A 23955-nucleotide genomic window follows, 5' to 3' on the forward strand; every position below is an offset into this window, starting at 1 on the left:
CGCCATTTGTTGTTGTTGCCGCCACATTTGCCCCGTTTTGTGTTGCATGTGTAATGAGTCATTAACATGGTGCAGAGGAAAAGTTTTCGTTTTCATAAATAAAAATATAATTTAATTTCATTTTTTATTTATCTATTTTTTTTTTAATTTTTAATTTCTGCATTACAAATTAGGTGCCAGGCGATTTTATTTATGTTGAAAAGAGTTTAAAAAAGTTGAAAAGTGATGCAAATTTTTCCATGGATGTAGAAATGTTAAGTTTATATACACATATATACATAAAGAAATATATGGAAATATAAATAAATATATATACATATAAAATGTATATTTAATATAGAAATTCATATAAATATTTTTTATCTGAACTGAATTCTGTAGCTGTAAATATAAAGCTATAAATTTCAAATATAATTTCAATGCTAAAATAAATTTATATAATCTATTATAGACAAAAATATTAAAAAAAAAAAATAAAGAAATAATTTTGGCATTAAAATTATACTTAAAATTTAATTATTTTCATATTTACTTTTATATTAATTTAAACGAAATTTACATTAAAGAAATTTAAGTTAGTCGTAAAAACTAAGTAGAATATATATTTAAAATACTTTAAAAGTAAACTGAATTATATTAAATAATAAGCCATTTGTTTCGCTGATTTCACATAATATTATTCCAAAATTCCTCTTAGCTAAAAAGTTTTTAAACACTAATCAAATGGAAAAGGCGCGTCCTCCATTGAACAACGTTTGATTGTTGTGCTCAACTATTTGCCGAAAATAAAATGCGATTTTACGCTCTAATAAAATAAGCACGCAGAAACTTTTGTGAAAGCGTGTAAAAAGAATGCGCCATTAAATGTTGTTAAACTTCATTAAACTCGGGGCAGAGCTACGAGCGATTTGTTTTGCCAACTGCACTTCAAATAGCTGAGCCAAAAAACAACAAATACTAAAAAACTGGACTAGAAAATAAGAGAAACTAGACACCAATACCACAACGTGTAAACTAATCGCAAACAAACGGAAGCACACACACAAACACACACTCAGTGAGTGCCAAAAGTGAAGGCTCATCAAAGTTTTGGCACATTTCTCTTTTTCTTTTTTCCTTTTTTTTTTTTTTTTGGGAAATGCAATTCAATTGCGCGATTTTCATTTGAATTACAGCAATCGACTGCGCTAACCTGCGGTTATGGCAAAGGCTTGTGGGCGTGGCACATGCAACTAAACGAGCATGAGAAATTTTGGGCAAACACCTGTGCCCGTACCTGTGTGCCTGGCTTACAATTTTCAATTAGGTGAGGGTATACGAAAAGTGCATAAAATTAGCTTTAAGTACATATTAGAGTTATTATCGAAGAACTGCTCGAACTGTGTCATTCGAATATGAGTGAATAAATGAACGGTAAGTACGTATATGAAAGCTGAATCATCTTACAACACTAATTCTTAACAGTTTATACATTGGACTATATGAAAGTATAGGCTTTATAACATTTCTATGTTTTTAAATGGGTAAATATATTTAAATAACCAAATTTATATTAGTAAACGTTCCCCAACACTGCCTTTATTATATATAGATATTTTGAACTGTACATTATTAGAGGTTTTACAACACTGTTTTACTTATAGATTGTTACATATATTTAAATAGCGAATTTTTGTATTAGTAAGCGTTTCACAACACTAACTTGTGTGTTTTTTGATATCAATAAACATTTTGCAACACTACTTTAACTAGGTTATCCAAATGAATTTATAATAACTTTATTATATATAACAACTTTTTTATTAGTACAGGTTTTACAACACTGTTTTTATACATTGATAGATTGAGCAATATATAGCAACTCCTTTATTATTAGAGGACTTACAACACTGTTTTATATCAATTGTTACATAAACAAATTGTATTAGTGTACGCTTTACAATACTCTTTTTTAAAACGTTACCTTTTATATAAATAAACGTTATACAGCACTGCTTTAACAAGGTGATACAAATATATATATTTATATATATATATATATATATATATAACAACTTTTACAACACTTTTCTTTATAGCTTTTTTGTTATGAGCTGGCCTCACGGAGCTGTAAGCTCTGATAACTTATCTGTTATCGTCATCTTCTTTGCCATCAAATACTTGCACGCAGGGTATATAAATCTCTTCATTATTTGATTGTAAATTTGCAGATTTTGGCCACCTTTTTTATATTGCGAGTGTGTGGGAGGGGAGGGGGCATATCATTGTTTCCATAGCTGTTGTTGACGCTGCTGCCGTTGCCGCTGTTTTTGCATTTATTTTGCGGCTAAAACTTTAATTGAGTTTTAAACCATTTTGCTGGCTGTTTGGGGCCAGTGCCGCAACGAGAATTGTTTATACTGCGTGTTTGTTTCTCTGTATGTGTGTACGTGTGCGTGTCTGTGTGTGTGTGTTAAAAAACTGGTTTATTGTTTGAGGGGATCTGCTGTTGCTTCAACTACAGCTGGCGCTCTTGTTGGACCTTGTGGGCCTTGCACTTACACCACTCCGAGCACTGCGCTGCGCTTGAGTGATGAGTTTTTTCGCCGAATTGACTTATTTTTTTGTTGTTGTTGTTGTTGATGGTGGTGGTGTGAGTGAGGGCAAAGGTTTCGCTGGTTCCGCTTTGGCTGCACTTTAAACATTTTAAATGTGTTTTGTTTTACGCCCAAATTGCACAAATTTGTTGTATTAAGTTTGTTTTTTTCTTTTTGGTGTGTGCTGCAGCTGGTTGAGCTTCCAAAAGCTGCTGTAGCTGCTGCTGCTGTAGCTGCTGCTGCTGTAGCTGCTGCTGCTGCTGCAGGTAACGCATACGCCCCGTGCACCAAACAAATTACAGCCATTTAAGTGATTTTCGCTAATGTTATTTGGGGCGTTGGGGCAAAAAGTTGCATACTAAGCGCATTTCGTTGCCTTTGTTTGGTTTATTACTGCCGCCAACAAAGACATGTGTGTGTGTGTGTGTGTGTGTGTAAGTGAGTGCGCCGAGAACTTTTGTGTTTATTACGTGAGTTTCCGTGCATTTTCAGTGATATGCTAAATTGTGTGCAGAAAGTTTCATCTCTATGGGCTACGAAATAAACTTATTGTTAGTTAATTCAATTATACAACTGGAAAGACAGTTGCTTCTGGCTTAATTTTCAGTATTTCAGAGTCCGTTACGAAATTAATCATATATACGTATATCTCTATTTAATATTTTCTAATATATTTATTCTCTTTGAAAATGTTTTCCCTTAAAGCGTACATAATATTAATTCAAAAAGCTAGCCTTTTACGCCTCGTACATATGTACATATGTATGTAAGTATGCTTGTGGGTTGTAGCCAAACCCATAAACAAAACTCAACTGTACACTCAATATGGAATACACAAAGGAAATTACAGAATGCGTAAGCCATCACATGTTCCACATTTTGCAAGAGTTGAGCGTTTTCTCATGGTAGTTGCTGAGAGGATCCACATATCACACACTCCCACAAGCACAGTTCTGCACCAAGAACTGATCTGAGCGCATTCTTGAGAGAATTCGCTTGAGCTCACGCACATACACATACTTTCAGTAAGTGGACATTGAGTTGTTATTGTTTATACGGTTGTGTGTACTTGTGGAATGCATCAAACGAAAGAAGCGTGAGTTCAGTCGTATGGTAAGTCGTATGAGAGCTGAGCCAAGTGGAAGTGGAACCTGAACTGAGCGCTTTTCTATTAGTAGAAGGGTTCCACATGTGTAGTACACGCATTCTCAGTCTAACGGATCAATGGAGTGAAATGTGCGAAGAGCAGCATGCGCGCATGGTAACTATAAGTTAAGTGTACATGCATACGTATGTGTGTACGTATATACATATATACATTTTGCTGCGCCTTAGTACTTGTCGCTTTTCTCTTTACATTCTCATTCTCATAAAATATTACATATCGTGCATTAGCGCTAGAAAAATTGAGTATAGTAAGCCCAGCAATTAACCTGACGTTAGCTAAATGGCATAAATCATTTATAATTGGGCATTTGAGGCTTGCAACAGATGCTTGAGAATATAAATACAAGTTTTTGCGTATATATTATATATAATAATAATAATAATATATGTAATATATGTGAAGCTATATACTTCAGTCTCTGACAGCTTTTCTCCGCTAAGGTCAAAACATATTAATTTTAAAATATAATTTTATCTCTCAAAAATATCTAATACCGTCGCATGCTCGAGTTACTGCCGCTAAAAGGCTTTGCACGATCATAAACAGGTAACAGGCCATAATAAATATGGCTCTAAATCCTTGGCAACGAGCACATGCGAGTGGCGAGGCTGACCATATATCATCATAAAAATAAGGCAGACATAGGCGATTCGGAGCAGAGGTAGACGAGGTAGACGAGGCAGGGCAGACGCGTTCCAGCTATAAAACATTAGTCAAAACACATTAAACATGAAAAGGTGGGCAACAACGCGGCTCTGGTCGGGGTCAGGTTTGTTGCTGTTCCCAGGACTACAATCAACATCATTAACGCGTGCTTTAAAAGCCATTTATTTAGACGCAGACATGAGAAGCCATGTTCAAAATGCCAGTCGTTGTTCGAGTATGGGAAAACTATAAATTTAAAGCTTTTAGCATAATTGCAGGAGGAGCAGGAGCAGTCGCAGTAGCAGCGTGTGCGTGCGGAACTTAGTGTGGATAGCCATCAACGCGTAAGCGTTATGATAAGTGGCCAGGCAAGGGGTATCAGCGTCAACACGCACTAAGTTATTGCCCTATTGGTACATCCTATCCCAAGCAGGATGAGGCTATTAGCCATAAGTGGTGCTGTCTCGCTGTCCCGCTCTGGCATCGTATTACTTGGCCGTCTAATTGCCGGCTTGCCGCTTTTGACCTTTATCAAAGCCAAGCTGCAACTTAATATGCCACATGGAAGCGCAACCCTTCTGCAAACACTTGACAGCCCAGCCATAAGTTATCTTAAGAGGCGCTGCCCATCGATTTCTAAGGAGAGTCTCGCCTAACCATATTTATCGCCTGTCTAATGGATACAAATTGGGTCAGCTGGCTAGATTTTGTTCGAGCTCTCAAATTGTTATGCGTTTGCCTTTTTATGGCACAATGCACAATGCACGAACGCAATGGGGCGTATGCGTAATTTATGCCTTTTGCCAACGTTTTAATTGCTGCAGCAATTCGTGTAAGGCCCACTTATGGCATATGACTTCAAGTTAAGGCTCTCAGCTTATGGCCAAGTCAAACAAGCGAAATGCCTTCTGGGCCCAAAACCAATTTTATTTATCATTCATTTGGCATTTGCATGCATTGGCAATGTGTTCAAGCAAATGAACTCTGTGATTATTTACATTGAAATTAATTTCAAATTTTGTATGTGCTTTAAGGACTTGCTTTATACTGAATTTTAAGGAGCATTTTCAAGTGGAAGCTTTAAATAATTGCCAGCTACTCGTTACCAACTGTAAGTTAATTGTTTTTCATTTGTTTGCTAACTATGCTAAATTCAATTTAACTTTTCAGTTACTCTTATCAAAAAAAAAAAAAAGAAAAAGAAAAACAATTGAAAAGTGTCAACTGCAGCTTGTCGAAAAACAACAATAACAATGAGAGAAATACAAACACATGAAGTATAAAGGAAATTTGATGCAGTGACAGTGGCAGAGGCAAACAGAACTCTTGTCTCTCGGAATGTAATTGTAATTGAAAGTGAGCTAACAAATTGGATTAACTGAATGCGAGAGCGGCTAAAAGGACATTCACAAAGCACAGATCAGAGATCAACTCTCAGCCCTTAACGAACTGGATGCTTTACTCATATCTTTGACTTTTAAAGCCAGCAGCAACAGCAGCTGTAGCATTGACAATATAGAAACTTTCGCTTACCTTGGCGGCTAAACAAAGCCAGTCATAAGGCTAACACACACACACAGCGCACTGGCAACGTCTGCGTAACTTTTCTGGCCAAGCTGTGCACAGCTCTGACTCAAAAGTCAACAGCTAACAGCACTAGCAATTAGTCACAATTGCGAGCGGCACGACTGGGCAATGCCCTATAAAAAATGGGTAAGAGCACGTTTATTAGTCAGGGAAAATCTTTTAGATTTGAAATATAATATTGAATTTATAGTTAATTTATAATATATTTAAAATATTACTTTTTATATTTTATTTTTAATACTCTCTTTTACATTTTATTTTTATTTTATGTTACATTTTATAATTCATATTTCACGTTTCTTTTATGTATTATATATTATTATATTTTATATAGTATTTTTATCTTCATTTTGAAATTTATTGTCTTGTAAATTTTACATTTAATATATTTTTATTATTTATAATATATTATTAATTAATATATTTTTTATTATTTTATATTTTATTATTTTCTTTATATTATATTTTTATTTTATTTTATTTTTGATGTTTTATTTATTTAATATATTTAAATTTTTTATATTTAATATTATATTATTATTATTATTATTTTGTACTTCATATATTATTTTTTCTATTTTATATTTAACATTATATTTTACATTTATTATTTGTATGCTGTCTTATATTTAAATTTTTTGATTTTATAGTTTATTTTTTTTTATTTTATTTTTAATTTTTAAATTATATATATATATTTTTATATTTAATATTTAATTTTCATATTTAATGTTCTCTTTTTATTATTTTATATATTTTTATTTTATATATTTATATTTTATATATTTATATTTCATAGTTTATTTTATTTTATTAATTTTTTTTATTTTACAATTTACATTTTATATATTAAATTTGATACTTTCCATTTAATAAATATTTATATATTTCAGTTCAACCTGCTTAACAAAGCGAGCGAGCGAGTCGAGCTCTCAGATGACTGGGTATTTAAGCTAACACACACACAGGCGCACACAAATTTACAAACAGTATCATAGCTAGATGCCTACATACATATATTCCCTTTGCATCCATTCACACACACTCACACTTTCACACACACACATTCACGCTCGACATGCGCTTCTCTTGCCTCTGCCTTGCGACGATTTCCATTCACATTCGTCGTTTATGTTGACGTAGATTTAATTACAATGTTTGCGCCACTCGGGCGCTGCGTTTACGTTCACGTTCACGTTCACGTTTATGCCACTGTGCCACTTGTTTGTTGCATGCGTCTATGTCGATGCTGCAGCGACTGTAAAGTGTGGCTCAAAGTCTGCATCTGGTTATGTCTGTTTTTGTAGCTACCTCTCCTGCTAGCTATATATAAATATGTATATATAGAGATGTATGCATGTGTGGGGATGTGCAGCTAACTGGGTTAGAGTAGCTGACGCTTTTGTTTAACAACCAACATGCAACGCGTCGAGTTAAAAATCTCACACGTTGCATCCTCGCTCATCGGCAACGTTGTCGTCTCTTACTTTTATGCACTTTGCAAATTGAATTTTCCACTCGCATACACGCCGGCGAGCTAACTTGCAACAGAAAGAGATGTGTGAGACAAAGGTCCTGCCAAGAAATGCAGCCAAATGCCAGGCTCAGACAGCTTTCGCATCTGCCATTAAAGAGCTGCTTTCTTTGTCAAGTATGATATCCTTTACAGGTGAATAAACATTTATTTGATTACAAATACCTACATAAGTAGATAAGTCAACTACAATCTGGACAGCACATTAAGTAGTTGACAACTGAGCTGAAAAATCTAAATAGTTAAATTAATTTGTATGAATATTTAATAATTTTATTTATTCACTTTTAAGGCAACCTTGAATGCCAGACGAACACTCTTATACATATATAATATTTATATATATAAATATATTAAATATGTTTTGTATATCGCATATGCAGTGATGAATGTTATTTTCATTTAATTTAGAATCCTTTTGTACTAATATTGAATAGTTTTGTTGTAATGTAATGATTTTATGCAATTGTTCTCAGTTGACCTACTTATGCTTGATTATATAATATCACAGACAGCCTATATGACTAAAGACAATAAGCATATGGACGAAAAATATGTATGCCTTTTCCTTTAGCCACCTAATTTAATTGCATGCCCCAGCTCATTACTTGCTTTAAAACACTTAGTTGCAATGAACATCGTCGCAAGACGCGCAAGTGATTGATCTCGAAGCTCTTACAGCAGGCCTAACATATGAGCAACTTAACAGCTGAGTTAACAGCAGAAGCTGCTCTTGAGTTGATGAGTTAACAGCAAAAGCTGATCTTGAGTAACAGCTTAGCAGCCCACTGAAAATTAACATGCGCTGCCATTTAACAGTGGCAGCACGCCCTTGAAAGTATGCAACGAAATTTGTTTTTCACAAATTTTCCTTTTCCTAATAATAAACAAAAAATAAATAAATAAACCAAAAAAATACAGTTTTGTTCATTTTAAGTTTGCTTTTATTATTGAAAAATGGTATATTTTGCTTATATAAATTATATACATAAATTCTATAAAAATAGTCCTTAATCGAGGCTGTTAAGCATTACGAGTGTAGGAAATCAATGCTTTTAAAGATGCTGGATTTTCATGATTCCAAAAAATTAAAATAGAATAAAAATAGAAAATAAAAAATTCAAGCTATTCTTCTATGTATATTTTTGTATGTATATTATATATATTTATATTTTTCAGACATTGAATTTAAGATTGTTTTAACATTACAGAAAGACTATGTTTAATAGAGATTCCGCAAGTAAAAGCAAATAGGACACTATTTGAAGATTTACTCTCGATCTCATGCTCTGTTAAAATATGTGTCTTAGTACTAGTTGAATGGACATATTTTATCGCAGCCTCCAAACAAAATTTTGAATTGTTGATTGTAGAAAGTGATGTTGCTGCCTTAATTCAATTTGCTGGCAGCTCTGTGTACAGATGCCTATAAAGAGATAGTTTAAAGAGTATTAGCAGTGAAACTTAATGGATATACAATATGACCTTTGTCAGTTTTTCGATCGCTTCTGATTTAACACTGAAGTCTCGTTTTTGTTGGAAATGAAGTTGGCCTGGCCATCGACGCAAGCAGCTTAAGTCCTTTCTATGTTTATAATCTTTAAATATAATTAAGTTCAGTTATTAGTAAACAACTCAAAAGAGCTCCAAGCCCATCAGACATTTCTTAAACAGAAACATCTTGCAAACTATACATGTTTCAACACTTTTTAAATAATAAATATACAAAATAAATACAGGCAATGTTACTTTAATGTCTCGACTTCATGCCAAGGCCAAGTTGTTTGCACACTTTTCGCATATACGCACACACATGCTCATGCACACTTATGTACTTTGAGTTGGATGTAAATGTTGCCTTTTTATGTGTCGCCCTGTTAACCCAGTCTTTGGGCTTTGTTGTCCATTTGGCGTGCGCTTTTCCAGCCACTAATTGCTTGGAAAATCTGCTCACTTCCACACGACAACATTTCAATGGCAGCCGCAACAATTTCCACCGAGCGTCGGCTGTAAAAACTGCAAATGTTCAACAAACGAATGCCAGCTGGGCCAAAATCTTTTGGCTCGATTTTAAATAAAGACGACGACGAAGCTGTTGTTGCCAGTTGTATTGCTTGCGTGTGTGTGTGTGTGTGTTGGGTTTTTGGTAATTTGTGCGGTTTTGTGCCAACAATTATGTGCTTGGCTGCAGTGCTTTGTTGTCCAAATACCCTGTAAAGAGAGCCAAAGCAAACTATGATAATGAGGAAAACTATGGCAAAAGAAAAAACTATTTTATGGCAAACCTTTTGCTAACGTTTGACATATAGAGTAGGCCTGGGCATAGTCTGACGCAATTAAAACTGTAAATAAATTATTTAAATTAATCTATATTTACTTATGATTGATGCTCTGTGTCTCGATATTCCTGGTTTGAGAGGATCACTAGATATATGCAAGTCGTTCACTTTGTTACCTTTGCTATTGTTGCCTTTCGTTTCTTCTGGCAAATTGCTTTCTAGTTGACTGCTTGCTAGCTAAATATATATATGTATATATATATATATATTTGTGCACATGCTTCTTCTGCCTCTGCTCTGTTTGTCCTTGAAAGTGCGCGTGCCTCAGGCTGCAGCTGCATGAAAAGCTTCTTCTGCCAGACATAATACTTAATATTAGTTTCACACAAATTGTTGTCACTTTTATTTTTATTGTAAACTTGCCGCATACATTTACATATAAATTTATGTTACATGGATATGCCACAACTTATATATTCACACGGAGCTTCATAATAGATATGCTTATGAAATCATAGTAACTAGCTATATATATTTATATATGTATGTGTATGTGTATGTGTGTACTTAGTATGTTTGTATAGTCATATGTATGTGAGTACATTTGCACACATAACTGAGCTTCTTTATGCTTGTTGCGTACGCCTTACATATAAATTCATATACATCGATTTTTCATCAACAGCAATTTTTAAATTTTTTATTTCTTTTTTTTTTGTTTTTGTTTAAATGCTGTTTGGGAATTTAAGTTCTACTTAATTAGCTTTAAATAGTTTTTTATATATTTATATAATTTCAAATTTTTTCAACATTTCAACATACATTTAATCTGTTTTAATACTTAATTATATTTACAACATTTTTAAAGCATAGTAGAAATGCCTTCTTTTTTAATACATAAATTGAAAGATTCTTTTTTATATATTTTATTTCATTTATTTACAGCGCAGCTTTAAAACAGATTTTAGTGGAAGTAATGCAATTTCTTTTTTCTTTTTATATTTACAGCGAGTAGAAAAACTATTTAAATGAGTTTAAATCAAACAAATCATTTCAACAAATGCTCGCTAATTAGCTTATAAACAATACATTTAATTTATAATAAATAAATATTCATATATATTTTTTGTATATATATATAAATCGTATCACTAGCTAATATCTGTTTAAAGTTTTAACACATATATTTTTGCTGTATATAAATTTACTATTATTTTTATGAACATTATTTAGTTTTGTCGCTAAATTTACTATGTAAATTCGCTATGTGTGTGTGTGTGTTGTGTGTAAATACGCTCACCTAAATGCAAATTTGATTAACAGGGCTTTTTATTTTTAGCTCCACATATTTCCCTTTGAATTCATATATTGTTTAATATAATTAATTTATGTTCATTTAATGGGGCAAAGCTTTTGTTGTGTTTGCTGCCGTTGCAGCCGCTGTTCGTGTCTCTCATTTGGAGCTGCGATTTTTGTCTATTTGCCTGATGCATATTTCATCAATTTGTTTGCGTAGAAACATTTCCACGCTGATTTCCAATTTAATTGCGGGCAACGGCAACGACAGCGGCAAACAAACATTTTCGCTTTTAATTTTGTAAATATTCCAACAGCAATTGGCCTTCGGCAATTCGCAGTTCGCAGCTCGCATTTGCAGCGCATTGAACAGCGTCAACTAAATATGAAAATATTTTCTTTTTTTTTCTTCTTTTTTGCGAATATATCAATTATTTTGCACTTGCATGGCGAACGCAAATTAGAATTAGAATTGTAAACTTGGCTGGTTGAATAATTATGGCGCTTACAATTTAATTTAACTATGTTAAATTGAGGTTTTCAAAATGCAAATAAACTTGTAAAAGCATGAATACTTATATAAAATATGGCAAAATTACCAGACTTAGTTCAAATTGCATGAATATTATTTCCCTTTGCTCTAAGTCATGGCCATTCGTTAAATTTCAATTAACTTGTATTTATGCGAGAATAAATATAAATTTTATTTTTTTTGTACTTATTCAATAACTCAAATAATTCAAGCCAAAAAAAAAAATATTTATTTATGTTTTACTAAACAATAAAAATAAATATATTTATTACAAATAAAAATAAATATCATTTACTTTATATATATATATATATATATATAAATATCATTTAGTTTTTAGAAATAACTATATTAATGAAATCATTTTTATATAAATAAAATATATTTTTAAAATAAATATTATAATTTATTTATTTTACATAAATATTATATTATGTATATATAATTTATTTTAAACAAAAAATATATATTAATAAAAATAAATTGATTTTAAATAAATAAATAAATATGTATCAACATCTTAAGTTTTTACTTAAAGTACAATTTTTAGTTGGTTATTATTTTTTAACAAATATTATACATAATGTCTTAATCAACAAAAAACAAAAGAAAAAACATTTAATTATTAAATAAATCTCTACAAAAACACATAATATTCATATAATAAAATTGGCTCTCGTTTCTGCTATTTGCAGTCTGTTTAAGTTTGATTTGAAAATGTATTAACTGCTTTGATCTGCGAAAGACGTTTAAAAACTAGTTTAATTGGAATCAATGTCAGTCAATTCAGTGTTGATTGATATTTTAATGCATTACGGTAAAGGTGTAATTAATTCAATCAGAAAATCTGCTTAAGAGCTAAATGCTGTTAGCACGCTGAAGCTGCCGCTGCTGCTGTTGTTGATTGGCAATTAAAAAGTAAATGTTAAAGCCTGGTCAATTGCTGTTGTCACTTAACATGAGAATCATTTTACGATTATAGCTATACAATTTATATATATATATATATATGTAGTTTGAGTATATATGGGATATATATATATGAGTATTTCTTGCACAACTTTTATATACTATTTATATTCTTTTTTTTTGTGTGCTATACTTTTACTTACTTCTCTAAGTTTGATTCTATTTCGCACGCTCTTGGCGCGCTGTTTGTTCTGCTTCTGCTTCTGCGTTTTCCTCTTCTTCATCATCTGATTCATGTTGTTGTGCCCTAAATGAGTTTTTTGCAATTATTTGATTTCATCTTGAATGCCAACGCTGGCACAGCACACTGAATGTGTTTGGCTGGGCTGCGGCGGCTGCTGCTGCTGTTGTTGTATAAATTTGCGGCAACAATGCGGCAACCTTATTACCAACAGCCGAAAATGTTAACATTAAGTGTTGCCTATGCGCCGCACTAATAGAAAATGCGATCCGGCTGCCGATAAAATGCAGCAACAGCCACAACAACAGCGCTGGCATTACATCCGCGGCAACAGCAAAGCTCGTTGCCAATATTACTATGCAAATGAGCGTTGGCCAATCGCATTGCGTCGCACGCGGCGTATGAGCTATGTGAAATATGCGCAGCTCACGCTGCCACGCCCATCGATTGCTACTGTGTCGTGTCCTTTGGCAGATGCTGCTGCCGTCGCTGCTGCCGTCGCTGCTGCTGCTGTTTATGTTTGACTGCACGCTGACAGCAGTCTCCAGTGGCTGAACGTGGGCCTGGCTTTTCATATTACTCATACGCCATCGACTCGTCGACGCTGGCAGCGACGTCGACAGCGCCGCTGGCAAATAACTCGATAAACGTTTGAAAATCCCAAATGATTGCGTTTTAATGCCGCGCATTATTTTACCAAGTAGATTATGCTGTGCCAGTGAGCCTGCAGAATTGTGAAATGCTCCGGGCGGATTACGCACGGGCGTTTGATTGTTATCGCCAGTGTTGCCACCATGGTTGCCTGCGAACAAGAACAAGAAAACGGAGCGAGGGGGAAGAAAACAGAAGGGATGCATGAGTGTTTGAGCTCTTGTAGTAATCAGTTTTTGGTTAGTCGGGTTTATATTTTCATTTATTTTGCGCGTTGCCAAAGCCAAAATGGCACTGGATAAATGCTTTTTATCAAGGGGCCAGACCAGGCCATTCCAGGCCAGGCCAGGCAGTTGGGAACGTAAAAGGAAATTGCTACGGTTAGTGGTTATGGTGGAGCTGGTGGAATGCATTTAATAGTTGCCCTGTTAGCTAGCTGCTGGTTAGGCAATATGAGTATTGCTTGTTAATTTATTGATTTTGCACTCTGCGGTTTGGGCCAATTGCTGTTTGTCTGGCCAAGAGCTAAATTGGCACATTTGGCTCATAAACCTCAAAATTGGCAATGGGATTTCATTAATCGAATGCAGTAGCCAAGCAAATTATAATCAAAGCGAGCAGACTTAAGGAAATGTAATCAAAATTATGCAATTTGCAGCAGGCAAATAATTGCATCAGAATTTGCTGATTTATAGAGTTCAGATATAAATATATTAATATATATATATATATATATATTTATATTTAGATAGAAATATATATATATATATATATATATATATATATATATATATATTTATAGTTAAATCACAACATATCTAGGAAATCAAGTGCTTAATAAATATTTAAACTCTTTTTAAAATTAATATTTAACAGTTATAAAAATATTAAAAAACATTTTATATAATAATATTATTTAAAAAAACTTTTGAAAAGTAAAAAATATTTCAAGTTTTTTACTCTACTACTCTACGCTTAACAATCTCCTAATTTCAAATTCTTTAAATGTATATTAAAATTTTATTAAATATACCCTTAATTCTTTTTTATTTAAAATTTAGAATCTGTAATCAGAAAAATTAATTTTCAAGTGCAAACAATCCCAACTTTAGCTTTATTTCTATATATAAACTGGTCAACAGCCAATGGCCTGACTCACTCATTCTCCCTCTCTCTCTCCCTCTCCCCTTCACTGTTGTCTCTTTCCCTCGCCTCCAACTTCTCTCTGGTCAACAGCTCTATTTATGGAGCTCACTTAAGCCAGAGCTACCCGAATGGCTTCCATTTCGGCTTGCTGCTTGTTGACATCTTTTACTTGCCCTGCTTCCTCTCAGCATTTTTATACGTATTCCACTTCCCACCCTCTTTTCATTCTCTCTATCTCTCTCTCTCTCCCTCTGTCTGTCCATCTGACTGTTATTTCTTCTTTTTTTTTACAACGTCATTGTGTGTCTTTATATCGTCAATGCATTCGACGAGCGTTTCGACAGCGATTACTCGACAATATTTTACCGTTCTGGCTGCTTCTGTGCGTCTTTATGTGGCGGGCAGTCAATGTACCCAAAGCTTGGACAGCGTGTGGCCCTGTCTCTATGCTTGATTGAGTGCTATACCCCCGCTCACACTCCAACCTCTTCCCTCTCACATTCCAACTTGTTGTTGTTGTTGTTGTTGTAGCTGCCTTTGGTTTTTATGCACGTCATTGAACGCACTTTGTTGACCGCATGTCAATGTTTGATATATGGCAGGCACAGTGGTCTTAGTACTTTGGGAAAGTAGAACTTTTAATTAAGATAAGCTTCATGTATATAATTTAATTATATACTAGACATTATTGATTAACAAATAATCGAAATGATTCATAAAATATATTGTTTGTATAATAAATGTAATTTTATAAAAATATCTAAATTAATAATAACTTATGTATATATATTTAAATTATAGTACTTTAAATTAAGTTTTTTTATATTTGGTTTTTAAATATTTTTGAATTTTCTCAAATTGAATATTTATATAATATAAGTTATTTTAAAATGTTTGTTTGAACTTAAGTTTTGTATTTAAGTTAGTTTATGTTATTTTCATTTAATTTATATTAATTTGCATGATAAAAACTTTTCTTCTCTATTCCATCACATGCATACCACTGTGCACAGCCACTCAGATACATATAAGGGGAGTTCATAGTGTTTGCTGGTCGAAAGTACATACGTATGAGGGCTATTAAATATATTTTATCAGCTTTTAATCTTTTGGCATTTGGCTTTTCATCAGCTGGCGTCATAAATAACAACAAAGTGGTATTTAAGCGCGCATTGCGTTGATTTTCCTGCTGCTGGCTTTTTGAGGTCCTTGTGGCGCTTGTTGTTGTTTTTACTGTTGCTGTTGCTCATATAGCCATTTTGGACAGTTGCACATATTGTTGTTGTTGTTGATTTTGACTATAGTCAAAGTCATAAATATAAAGTGATAGACGCAACAAAGCGCAAATACTTCAAATAAGTCAAACTTGAAGCATTTTCAAGAGCATCAAGAGGAAAGACACACAAACAACACTCACACACATACACACCCATAAACTCACCCACACATTCACTCACACTTGCACTTACTCAATTTGTACGCCTCACTCAGCCTTGAGCTGTTTGTTTAAGGCTCGAAGCAAAATTTAGTCGGAAATTCGCATTGCCCTTTGATTGATGTCAAAGACATAAATATCAAGCGTGTGCGTATGTGTGTCTGTGTGTGCATATGGGTGCCCGTATTCACGCTTGATTGAGAACACATTGAAAAGGTGTCAGAGCCGACATTCAGACAATTTTGATGGCATATTTCATTCGATGCCAATTCAGGGCAATAAATTTTCCCCATTTTTTTTTTTTTGATGCCACGCATCTTTGTTCTGATTTTTCAACTTTAGCTCATGGGTCTATTTATATATGTTTGTTGTTTTATTTATAAGCGGTGACGTTGACAAAACAAAAGGCTGAAAACTCTACGTCAAAGCTGTCAATCGCAAATCAATCAAAAAACCATTTTGTGGCAGTGTTTGTTTATTTTTTTTGTGAGCTTAAATAAAATATTTATTTTTATGAAATTATTTTTATATTTTCGACTCGAGGCGTGATTTAAATCAATATTTTAAGATTTGTGTGTGAAGTTCTTTTTTTTCTGTACAATTTTTTATTTTCAATGCGGTTAAATTAGGCAGAGCAGAATTCTGCCTAATATGAAATTACTCTATAATATAGCACCAATTGGGAACAAATTTTCAATTATAAGGTCTTAAGAATAGTTAAGTCACTGGCAATCCAAAGTTTAAAATTTTCATATTAATAAAAAATATATTTACGTTTTAGAAGAAAAAAGTACATCATTAATAATAATTTTTATTATTTACTCAAATATTTATAAGCTTAGTCAAATCAATATGCTCAGCTTTAGTAGAGTATTTTCGTATGTTTATTTTTAAACGTACATTCTTCTCTTTCTCTTTCATATAGATATTTGCTGTGCAAACGCTCATCAAAATGTACCGTTAAAATACTGTGCCGACTCCTACTTAGGCATAAACTCATCCAACAGAAACGATGTCGAAAAAACAGAAGATAAAAGCATAGCATAGCGCACAAGACCAAAAATTAACGGTACCAGCTGTTGGTTTTTTAACGAGCTCAAGCAGCTGTAGATAATTATATAAACATAGACGTGTATATACATATGTTTAAATAACATGATAAATTATAAATGAATTTATTGCTTGATCAGCCTCAACACATTTGTTTTGTACTTATTTCTAAGTGACGCTTTAAAATTTTATAATCTGATACAACTTTGTATTGCACATTAATTATTAATGAATTCTAATATAGCTGAATTTATATAAATATTATAAAAATTAAGTTATCTTAAACCACTCGATAGTGTGGATGTGTGCGAATCGGATTTTACGCAAAGCTATTAGCTAAGCTCTCATTTTAGCTTTCACTAAGACGAGTGTCTCTCTTCAACTAATTATGATCCAACCAAGCTGTGGTCAGCTGCTTGTTTTAACTCAAAGGATGTAATGAGTGAACTTTGTTTTGAGGGTCTCTGCTTATTTCTAACAAAATTACATATAATAACTTTGATTGGGAGTAGCGGAGCTCGTAATATTGATAATAAGAAGTTATTTAAATACAGAAATACAATAACAAAATGAGTTTATTGCTACATCATATGTGTTTTCATTGTGCTTAATGGGATTATTGTTCGCATCAGGTTTCTTTTAAAAAGAAACTCAAGTGTTTTTATCGACTGTGCTGCCAAAGCAAACTGTTTTCTTCTTTTTCTTTTCTGTTATTCTTTCATTTCTACTTCTTGCTCCTTCTCCATTTTTTAAGGCACTTGCAATGCACGAGTGCGTTTGCCAGCTCTTCGACATAGCCTTTGTCCAGACAAGCGATATGGTTCCGCTCCCGCCCGCTCCATGCAGTTCCGTTCGCTCAGTTCGGATCCAGTTCATTAGTGCACTCGCTTGAGCGGCATTTCACGGACGCATGCCTTAAATAATTGCATTTTAAATGCAATCAACATTTCTGCTCGCAAATATTTTTGGTCAGCCAGCCATGTTGTTATTGTTGCGCTTGTTGTTGTTATGCGCCAAGGATTAAATGGCAGGCGACCAAAAATTTGTTGCTTAAAACCGCAATAAAACCACTCGCTATTTATGGCTAATTTGTCGTTGAGTTTGCTTGTTTGTTCGTCTCTTTTTTTCGCAACTAATTTGTGACATGCACAAGTTTTTAGTGAATAATGTAGAGGACAGGACACGCGTATCCTGCGGCTGAACAGACGTGGATATTGGTATTGACAACGTCACAATGTCAGTGTCAATCAACATTTAAGCTGTTGCCCGCCCTGATCGCTGTTGTTGCATTTGGCTTTGCGATTGATGGCATTTTTATTGCAGCAGATTTATTTTGAACGGTACAACGAGCAGTGAACGCACATACACATGCATAGCTCACTTACTCTCTGCATCACTCTCTCTCTTGCACGCTTAGCAAAACTCTTATACACACACACACACGTAGAGCACTTTCTCACCCAAACACATCATTCTCTCTTTCAAGCACACAGTGGCACGCATACACATGCTTTTTGGCGTGAAACATTCACGAACTGCATTCGAAATGAAAATGGAATAAAATACAAAATAAATTGTTGCTAGGTTGTGTTTTGCGGCTGCATTTTGTGGCTTAGTTTACTAACCTCCTGCCTGCTCTTCCCTCTATCCAACTTCTTCCACCCGTTCCTTCGTTGCCCTCAATTTGTTGGTTAGCTTTTGTGGCTGGTTTGATGTGCAGCATGCGAACTGCATTCCATTGCAGCTTGCCGTCATTTTATACATTTTGCTTGCTGCTGTTGCTGGTTTTTCCTAGCATTTTGTTGTTATCTGATTTAGACGCACTTTTACCGCATTTTAATTGAAATGACGGCGTTATTAGCGCGAAATTGATTTGTGGCTTTTCCTATTTAAACTATTTTTTGGCAGCGTTGAGATCTGTTGCCATGATAATAGGCCATAGGCCAAGCAATTAAGTTATTGAAACCGAAATTCAAATTCCAGAAAGGGAAATATAAATTGAAATTGATATTGGTAACAGTTTTCTGACTAACTGTTTGAAGCTAGTCATAGAAATGTGTACTTAAAGCTGTTACAACATTTATATTTATATATATTTACTTCATTGCTGCTATAAGTTAACTGTGCTAGTCTGGCTTATACAATATCATTTGAAGCTGTGAATAACGGAGAAGTCTGAAATGCTTTGTTTGCATGCTCTTAACCATATGATAGATAGAACAAGGCTATGCCCGACTAGCACATACCTCGGACTAAACTTATGAATTTTGTAAATATTTTCATATAATTTATATTAATTATTATTTTTATTAATTATATTAATTATTTATTATATTATTATTATTTAATTTCTATAAATTTGCCAAGATAACTTGAAGGAGAGCTCACAACAAAAATTAAATGCGAAAAGGTGTGAAAAACAAGGCATTTCCCATTGAATTGTCAGAAAACTATCCCAACTATCACTCCCGACTGAATACACAGACTGAGTATAATTACAGGCCAACAAATAAACTATTTGAACACGGCTTGCTATGGTTTTTCTAACTTATACATTTATTTGTTATAGTAGTAAGAAAGCTCTAGTCGGAGGTGCCCGACTAGGAGATACCCTGAGCCTCTACCAAGCCCCCTCTGCCTTTCTTTATACGGACAGACGATCTGGCACGCCTCCTTCTGCCTGTTGCATACATTTTAACAAGCCAAGATTTCCCTTTTTAATTGATGCAGCGTAAGAAGGCAGCATACTCATAGTAGCTACTGTATCTGAAAGATTTGCTAGCTATGCAGCATATAATAATTCTTTTAACTTATATTCATGCAACATCTTCAATGCGCTCTATAGAAAGCTGACCAGCTCTAACCAGGTTAACTAACTTCTGCCTCGTCGGCCTGTTGAGTTGGCAAATGAAACTACAAATCGTTGAGCTCTTTCCACTCATTCAATAAAACGGCTAAAACTTTCATCTACTTATTTCTTTGAGAGCTCGCAAGAGCAACACCCACTATCGCTCACTGTTGATTGCCTTCTTCCTCTTCTACTTGTTCTTGTTGTTAGTTGAGCGCTTTATGCTTGTGGCACTTTATAAATCTGAGATGCAACGCCTGCTGCAAGACGGCGAATGGCAATAAAGCGCATTGCGTATTTGCAGCTAAACATGAAATGAAAATGGAAAACACGAAAAAGGAAACAACAATAACAACTGTGCAATGCAAACGTCAAGGAAATTTAATTAATTTTTAACGTTGGCGCCAAACACTTGGCCATGGCCCAAACAAAAAGCCAAAAGAGCTATTATAAGTTTTGCATTATGGCAACTGGCAACACGGGAAAGCCAACGGCGACGCACTTGAAATATATAAAAATGAATGAAAAGAAAATGCCAGAGAGAGTGAGAGGGCGGGTGGCAGGCTGGGAAACTGTGTGAAAATGATGAAAAAGTGCAGCAGCGATGGCTATCAAAAAGGCAGCTGCAGCTGCAGATACACAAAGAGCAGAGTTTTGCTCTTTGTATCTTTAGGTGAGAGCACAGGTAGGTGTAGGTTTGGACCAGACTCGCAGCGTGTACTTACCTTGAGCACCGTCACGCCACTCCTCAACCCCGTAATCAGGCAAAGCGTTAGCCGACTCAAATTTATTTCTATGACGTCTCTTGCCATCTTTTTTTTTGTATAATTTTATGCAGCAAGAATCAGCAAGATGGAGGGAGAGAGAGAAAGGGAGAGAGTAAGAGAGAGAGAGTAAGAGTTGGACGTGTTTTTGGCACGGCACAAGGTATATGAATAATGACGGTTTGTTGTTGTTGGAGTTTTGTTTATTATCATTTTGTTGTTGTTGAAAAATTTGTGTTTCTGTTTTTGTTTTTGTTTTTTCTTTTGGCAGGCAACATGAAAGAAATAGCCAGAAAACGAACTTCAACAGGCTAGGCAAAGTGGTAAAAGAAAAAGCCATATAAAAACGTATAATGCACATAGACGTAATAGTATTCCAAGTATTTTTATTTAATTTTTGCATTTATTTGCATTTAATAGACGTCTGACAGCGAGCGAGAGGAGCGCTAACAAAAGTAAATATGGTAAAACAAGCAACAACAAAAAATCAACACAGAAAATTGCATGCAAAACAATGGGAATGAGAGTGAGATGGAGTGAGGGAGGGCGAGAGAGAGGGGCAGGTACTTGTAATGGAGCAAAGGGTTTATGCTACGAGTGGAGCTTGTTTAGGGACTTTGTCCAGAGCTTGCTTCGAAATATATTTCTGCAGCTATTTGCCAAGACTCTTTATGAAAACAATTTAGTTAGCAAATTACTTTAAGGTTTCTTTACACATAACTCTACAAAAATCAATAAATCTTTTTTAATTAAAGCTAAATTCTGTTTTTTTTTTCGAGGTCGTTGAGTGCTGATGATTTGCGGTGCATAAAATTGTAAATTGAAAATTATGCGAAACCAATTTAGACGAAGGTTGAGTGAGTGAGTGGGTGGTGCCTTAAGATAGTTGTTAAGCTACAGCTTGGCACAGCCTTTGACTGTGGCCAAATCGAAAAAGCTTCTGCTGGCACTTACCATAGCTGCGATTCAGCATGGCCATCTCGGATATGATTGCTGTGGTGGGCGTGGGCATTTCTGTGGAAGATTTTCAATGTTTGCTTTATCTAAACAAATAAATTGAGGTCAAAATATATTTTATTTTGTATTTGTGTTTAGCCAAGGTAATACAAAAATTGAATATAAAAAATATACATAAAATATTATTTTGTTGAAAGTGTGTTAAAAGAACTCAGAAAATTATTAAACTATAAAACTAATACGAAAATATATATAACAATTATTAATCACAAATAAAAAAAGAAATAAAAGACGGAAAAAATAAAGAAATATAAAAATATATCAAATAAATAATTTAGCATATTTATATACAATAAATTATTATAAATAAATAATTTATATATTTAATTTATATTTTTATAAATAAAATTATATTTTGTTTCCTTTATTTTAAGTATTTAATTTACAAAATGAACTTTAAATTATTTAGCTATACAATTTAAAAATTAAATACTAAGCATATATAAATTTAAATAGTAATATATATATTAGTTTTACATTAAACAATATACTATAAAACTTATAAGAAAATATTAAATATAAATTATTAAATAAATATACAAAATATAAAAAAATATTTATATTATATATAATATTAAAACGGAAATAAATGATAAATAAAATTTATAAATTATATATAAAAAATTTAATAAATATAAACAATAAAATTTTTTAAATTTTAAATTTTTATCTTCAGATATAAGTTTATTTCATTAACATTACTGACTATCTTTGGCTATGAATTTTGACAAAGTTGGCTGAAAGAGTACGTTAAATATTCATTTTGCAACAATTCCTATAGACTGCAAAATTACTTTAAAAGAATTTTCAGAATAAATAATATAAAATCTGTTTTTTTCAATATTTTTTAAATACCCTGAAAAATCCACTGGCTGTAAAATGTTTATTTAACACATATTTTGCGTAGTTAAAATTAAATTTTATTTTTGAAAATATATATACTGCTCATTTGACAATTTTATAAAATATATGAACCTATAGCAATGCTTTATGGTATTTAAATAATGTCTACTCTTTGACAGCTAACGAAAAAAAAATAGAAAAAAACTTTAAACTGATGAAAAATTCGAAGTCATTTTTATGGCTGCTGCACAAATGCAGCAAATAAATTGCAGTAAATTGCAAAAAAATAGTTGATAGTTAAAAAAAAAAATATGTGTATGTATGTGTGTGTTTGTGTGTGGGTGTCACTCACCGTCGAGCTTAATGTTGCCATCGGTTTCGCCCAGCGAGTTTTTTGCCACGCAGCGATAGGTGCCAAAATCGTTTGGACCAACGGCGCGAATTTTTAACTTCATATATTTCGTATAACCGCTGACGGTTGATGTGGTCTCGTATTTATCGCCCGCTCGCGAAGTGTCTGCAAAATGCAAAAAAGAGAGCGACAATTCGAATGAAATGCAACAAAAACTATATCATTTGCAATAAACAAGTGAGAGCGCTCCAGTGAGGAGTGCTCGACTAGGAGATACCCGAAAGCCTGACCAATCATTCTACGCTTCATTAATACGCACATACATATATGTTGTTTGCTATACACTTGCACCCATATATGCACACATACACGCACACACACATAAGCTGACACTCTGCTTACTGCGCAGCGACTGCGCTTGGGCTGCGCTCATGGAACACAATGGGAACTTAATTTTTGAATATCCTATGTTTTAGATGGAATTTTTAAATAAATTTGTAGAGCATAAAAATGACACTCAAAAGTGTGTATTTGCTAAAGCACAAGTCTCTACCACTTGAAGTAATTTTTTATTTCAAGGGGTTAGGGAAGGGTAGGGTGGAGGTATCAAAATCCAAAATCAAAAATATACAAAATCTTTGTATATACATTTATCTACGCAGTAAATCTAAAGTCTACAGCATTTACAAAACAAAGTACGACTATCGATTTTGATCGATAACAATCGAAAAAAATATGACAAAATATTAACAGTTCAAGTCTTTTGTAGCTCAGGAGATGGCTGCATTAATCTGGCTAGATCAACTCAGCTCGTCCTGATCAAGATTATCTATGCTTTAAGTGCTCTGCCACGCCTTCCTCTGCCTGTTACATACATGCTTACAAAATCAATACTCCCTTTCCCACATACAATGGGTTCTAGGGTATGCCCATTGTAGCTTTAAAGTTTTGCTTAACAAACGCAAAACTTTAAGAGCAGAGAAAAAATAAATCAATTAATTAATGTCACCTGCATTTCTTAGTCTCTCTCTATGTGTGTGTGTGTGTGTGTATTTTCAATGGCAACTCAAACTAATTACGCG

General features: G+C 33.6%; 1 protein-coding gene across 1 annotated transcript in view; it reads right to left on the reverse strand.

Moving 5' to 3' along the window:
• Positions 1 to 8900: 8900 nt before the first annotated feature.
• LOC111600324 (Down syndrome cell adhesion molecule-like protein 1 homolog) overlaps positions 8901 to 23955 on the reverse strand; it is a 76767-nt gene continuing 61712 nt past the window's right edge. The window contains exons 10-15 of the mRNA XM_030225169.1: positions 22874 to 23038; positions 21616 to 21675; positions 20623 to 20709; positions 13198 to 13569; positions 12730 to 12833; positions 8901 to 8936 (exon numbers count right to left, since the gene is read on the reverse strand). Of these exons, the coding sequence (XP_030081029.1) occupies positions 8901 to 8936; positions 12730 to 12833; positions 13198 to 13569; positions 20623 to 20709; positions 21616 to 21675; positions 22874 to 23038 (824 nt within the window). The remainder of the gene's footprint in view (positions 8937 to 12729; positions 12834 to 13197; positions 13570 to 20622; positions 20710 to 21615; positions 21676 to 22873; positions 23039 to 23955) is intronic.

This window comes from Drosophila hydei, unplaced genomic scaffold (assembly GCF_003285905.1).
Source record: "Drosophila hydei strain 15085-1641.00,03,60 unplaced genomic scaffold, DhydRS2 tig00008124-arrow-arrow-pilon, whole genome shotgun sequence".
In the NCBI taxonomy this organism is placed as follows: domain Eukaryota; kingdom Metazoa; phylum Arthropoda; class Insecta; order Diptera; family Drosophilidae; genus Drosophila; species Drosophila hydei.